Source organism: Gadus morhua, chromosome 2 (genome assembly GCF_902167405.1).
Source record: "Gadus morhua chromosome 2, gadMor3.0, whole genome shotgun sequence".
In the NCBI taxonomy this organism is placed as follows: Eukaryota; Metazoa; Chordata; class Actinopteri; order Gadiformes; family Gadidae; genus Gadus; species Gadus morhua.
This window is the reverse complement of record NC_044049.1, coordinates 25,746,123-25,751,122: the sequence shown is the minus strand read 5'-3', so window position 1 is coordinate 25,751,122 and position 5,000 is coordinate 25,746,123. Positions and strand designations below refer to the sequence as shown.

Below are 5,000 nucleotides of genomic sequence, written 5' to 3'. Positions count from 1 at the left end.
ACACACACACCAGCACGTAATAAACGTTGCCACCGCCTGCTCCTTGCGTACGCGGGCACAATGCGCTGTAATTGCTGTTCAGTGGAATGTGTGGCGTCCCATTGGGTGTGGCAGTAGATCCACGAGGCCAAATTGGTGATTATTTACCACAATAGTGTGAGGGCTGAGCGCGGCTCATTACGGTGCGCTAATTGGTGAACGCGGCCATTCTGCGGGTTCCGCCACACTGCGGTGGCAGCGCTGCATTCTGGACTAACGATGTGGAACGAGAGAGGGCAGCGTCAGCCAATCACATCGAAGCAAGGAACAGCGGCCTCTCATAGGTCCTCTCTGTGTCTATTTGTCCGACTTTGTGGTTTCCTACCGTTGTCTGGACAACCTCTAGATTCTATTATTTGCAGAGGCAACAAAGAACAGACGTATATGATTCTCACAAAATGCCTTGCAGGAGTGGATGTGTTTGTGTGTTTCAGATGTTAACTTTGACTTTGATGTACGGCTCTGTATTACTTTACTACGCACACAATTGATCAGTCAAATTAAATGAAAGCAGCTGCATTACAATACGATCTGGTGTAGCCTCAGCACTTGTTCATTCTGTAGGTGAACAAGATGCTGGATGAAGGGTATTACAATGAAGGCTCTTTTCATGAAGGGGAAATGATTAAAGAGTACGTTTTCTAAAGTAAATTACCCAGAGTGTGAAAGCAGACCAGATCAACTATGGGTGAAAGTGGTGTTTCACTTTTTTTTTGCATCGTAATGATTTTCGACCAATCTTATTGCTGGACCCGGGGATCTGTAAGCTTGTGATTAACCAGCAATGAACGCAAACCGCGGCTTTCAGTTCTAAATCAAACTAATCCATGGGAATACATTTTGCCCGGAATCCACCATTTATAGACAAAGTGCCTGTAAAGATTACAACCCAACACCAGGTAGACTAGCCGCTGTAGAAATGCACTTATCAGAGCACTTGTATACTTCCGAAAGCGTCCTCCATCCTCAATTGGGTTTCCCTTCGGTGGAACATCTCCCTGACGAAACAGGAAACAAGACCTGGCTCCGCCCTTACACATGTTCAGCGTCCGGGCCGGGCTCTGTGTCCGTCTACCTCCAGAGTTTCCCCCTTGATCACTTTAGGACTGCTGGATCAAACATGAGTGCCAAGGTAGCCCGGACCCTGTTTGACTCGTGTGTCTCCCCCCCCCCCCCCCCCCCCCCCCCCCCTACCTCTCCAGGCCTCAGCAACATCATCGGCATCATCGTGTACATCTCGGCCAACTCGGGCGACCCGGGCCAGAGCGACAGCAAGAAGTCCTACTCCTACGGCTGGTCCTTCTACTTCGGCGCGCTCTCCTTCATCATGGCCGAGATGGTGGGCGTGCTCGCCGTGCACATGTTCATCGAGAAGCACCGCAAGCAGCGCGCCAAGTCCCGCACCGAGCTCATCAAGAAGTCCGCCTTCGGCCGTATCCCATCCTACCGCTACCGCTTCCGCCGCCGCTCCAGCGTGCGCTCGTCCGAGGTGCCCAGCCGCGACGCCTCGCCCATGGGGGGGAAGGGGGGCTACACGGGGCCCGCCGCCTCCGAGATGCCCATGTACACGCTGAACCCCCGCGAGGCCGGCGGCGGCGCCAAGACGGCGCTGGGGGGCCTGCTCAACTCGGAGAGAGATTTTCTGCAGAGCAGCACCCTCACCAAGGACTTCAACAAGGACCCCAACCGCAGGACCACGCCCGTCTGAGCAAAGGGGGAGGGGGCTAGAAATATCGCCTGATTAGAAAACGTTGTTGGTGATATCACCAACAACGGGGGGGGGGGGGGTTAAGGGGTTGTGGGTGGTGGAGTGAAAAGAAAACGGTTAGAGAGGGAGATTAGTGCAGCCAGGGTGAAATGGAAGTGTGTGTGTGTGTGTTTGTCTGTGAGTGTGCGAGTTAGTGTGTATGTGTTTGTCTGTGAGTGTGTGTGTGTGTGTGTGTGTGTGTGTGTGTCTGTGTGTGTATGTACATGTGCATATGTGCGTGTGTGTGTGTGCACATGTGTTTTGAACTTCCAACTGTGAATTCTGAACCTTTTAGCCTTTTAAATTGTGAATTCTGAGCCCTTTTCGTTAGTGGTACTGTGTGTGCGTGTGCATGCATGTGTGTGTGTGTTTGTGTGTGTGTGTGTGTGTGTGTGTGTGTGTGTGTGTGTGTGTGTGTGTGTGTGTGTGTGTGTGTGTGTGTGTGTGTGTGTGTGTGTGTGTGTGTGTGTGTGTGTGTGTGTGTGTGTAGCAAGGTGGTGGGTTTGCTCAGGAGAAGTTGGTCCCAACTGTTCCCATCCAATTAACATATCAGATCTGCTTACCTCAATTTGTGTTCATAAGGTGAATCGCAAATTGTCTTTTTTACGACACCAAGTTTCACCTCTAGATCAAAAGACTGAATAGACACCAAATCATGAACGTGATTCATTGTTTGGAGCAACTTCTCCAAAAGCAAAGCGAGAGCAACCTAAAACAACGATAGTGGGCGATTTTATAATTCACTATTGACCCCTGACCTCTTGACCTTAGCATAGGTAGTCAGCAGGGTTGGGGATAGCCAAGGTAGCAAGGCTGGAACCCCCAGCTGTCTTTATTCCTACTATGTGTAAGAGCAGTGAACGCCCCCACCACCACCACCACCTTGACACAGTTCATTTTCAATTCAATCAGGGGGCCACATTTTATATATGTTTTACTTTCGTGGTCCGTTTTTTGCTCAAGGTTCTACATATGACATCTCCGTGTTCTCTTTGTAGAGATTCGTTTCATTTCTTGTGTCTTTTAACTGTGATAAAATGGTGAAGTGAAAAAAAAAAAAAGATTCTGACTTGAACTGATTGAACTGAAAGTGAAAGTGAAAGTGAAAGTGGACTGTGGTTCCTCCGGTTCTACGTACCCCCATCCATGCTGATCCACAGCCATTTAGGTTGGGATCAGCTGGGTGGTGGTGGTGGTGGTGGTGGTGGTGGTGGTGGTGGTGGTGGCTGGAAAAGAGGAGAAGGTGTGCCTCGACCTAGACACTTCTCTCCGAACTTTGGATGCTTTTCTTTCTTCCTTTCTTTTGGTGCTTCCCGTTTGTTCACAAAAACAAAGATCGTTTGATCGACCCCTGAAACGAAAAGACCAACGCACACACAAAAAAAAATGTATGTTTTTTCCGTCACTTCAGTCTGTGGGTCCGCCACTCCACTCTCTCCATGTCTCCATCCTATGACACTTGTCTCCTCCTCCACCACCACCACCATCACCACCTCCACCTGCCCCCTGCATCGCCTCAATCAATCCCCATGTCCAACCCACCCCATCCCCCGCTGTTCTTCCCCCGCCCCTCACTTGGAGACCTGGCTGTGGTGAACGGTGGTCTCTGGAGCACAGTGAGCACACCGTGCGGTGGTCCGCCCTCCTCCTTTAGCTAACGCCTTCCCTGTTCGCAGTTAGCCGTTAGAAGTCAGCCGTTAGCATTAGCGTAGAATTCTCCTTCCACCCTGGAAGACACTGCGCAGTTGCTAAAGAGGCGAGCTAGTCGCTAGCCAACGTTCCCCCTTCTCTTGGCAAATAAATAGAATATTTGATATGATATAACGTCTCCCCAAACTCTAGAGAACAAAAGAGGCAGTTGGGCAAAGGAGGAGGGGGAGGCAAAGCAAGAGTGGTTGGGTGGGGACGCGATGGCAGTGGTTGGGTGGGGACGCGATGGCAGCTCTGCCCTGAAGGAAGGAAGATGGAGGACGTGGTGAAAGGGTTTGTTGAAAGGGGATTCTGATAAGGAGGGATTGATGCGGAGACAGGAGGGACAGGTCCCATGCATTATTCACACCCTTTGCTCTGCGTCGGCGAGGTGTCAGCCGCCTCTTTATCTCTCCTCCTCCTTACCTCTGACACACACACACATGACCGCGCACACACAAGCACACAAACTCAGTCACACACACACACATACACACACACACACACAAAAACGTCTGCATACAAACCCACACACACTCACAGCCCATGCACGCATAAACAAACAACCACAAAGATGCACGCACACACATACACACACACACACACACACGCACACACACAATTAAGCTCACACTGGCAATACACTGAAAGTGTTTTAATGCTGCCGTCTTTCTGGATTTCCCATGCACAACACGTCTCTCATTGTTTTAATCACCTGCACTGCACTTGACTCTATCAACTCTCTGAGACAATCATAAAGAATTGTGCTGCCCCAAATTGGTAACGTTAACCCCAATTCACCAAAGGATAGGAGAAGCAGAGGAAACTCTTCCATTTTTAACTCCCCAGTAGAACCATCCATATCAATGATCTCCGAACACATCTCGAGGCAGCGTAACCACCCTGAGTTCCTCCTAAGGGGAGAGGCCTTTCTGTGATTCATAACCCAGACATACACGCGCACACAAATACACAAACACACATCACGCATCCACACCAGAGGAGAGAAGCTACCGTCGAGCGATATCGAAGCGGAGTGTGGGATGGAGACTATCTGTGGCATTCAACAATCACTTCAGGACATGTAAAGGCAGCAGGATGGCGGCTGCATTATTGTTAAGAGCCTCATCCGCGGTCCTGTTTAACAGGCAGGAAGCCGTACGAAAGTACGCTAATTCAAGGGGGGGAGGAAATCAAAAGAAGGGTTCCACAAAACTAAAGGAACTGCATCCCCCCCTCCCCCCTGCCCCCGCTTATCTCCCTCCTGCCGCCGCTGCACTATGCTAATGGGGGGGCTACAACCTCCATGGTTGTGACTCGCTCTAGATGTGCGGACGCGTTGATACGTCGGGGCGGGGGGGGGGGGGGCAACTCGCCGAGGAGGGAAAAGAAAAAAACCTTGCTCCCTAGAAACCTTTGGCGGACGCTGTTTAATTCATGACACCCCTCCGAGCCTCCGTCGGTGTTTTAAATGGGTGTAGGGGGGACTACCGCAGTGGACTTAGCCCCCCCCCCCCCCCTCCCA

At 50.9% G+C, this 5,000-nt stretch overlaps 1 protein-coding gene across 2 annotated transcripts in view; it reads left to right on the top strand.

The window, feature by feature from the left end:
* cacng3b (calcium channel, voltage-dependent, gamma subunit 3b) overlaps positions 1-1,801 on the top strand; it is a 26,718-nt gene extending 24,917 nt beyond the window's left edge. For both annotated transcript variants that reach the window (XM_030378574.1, XM_030378565.1), the window contains exon 5: positions 1,242-1,801. In XM_030378574.1, coding sequence (XP_030234434.1) covers positions 1,242-1,747 — 506 coding nt within the window. In that variant the 3' untranslated portion in view covers positions 1,748-1,801. The remainder of the gene's footprint in view (positions 1-1,241) is intronic.
* Positions 1,802-5,000: the final 3,199 nt, after the last annotated feature.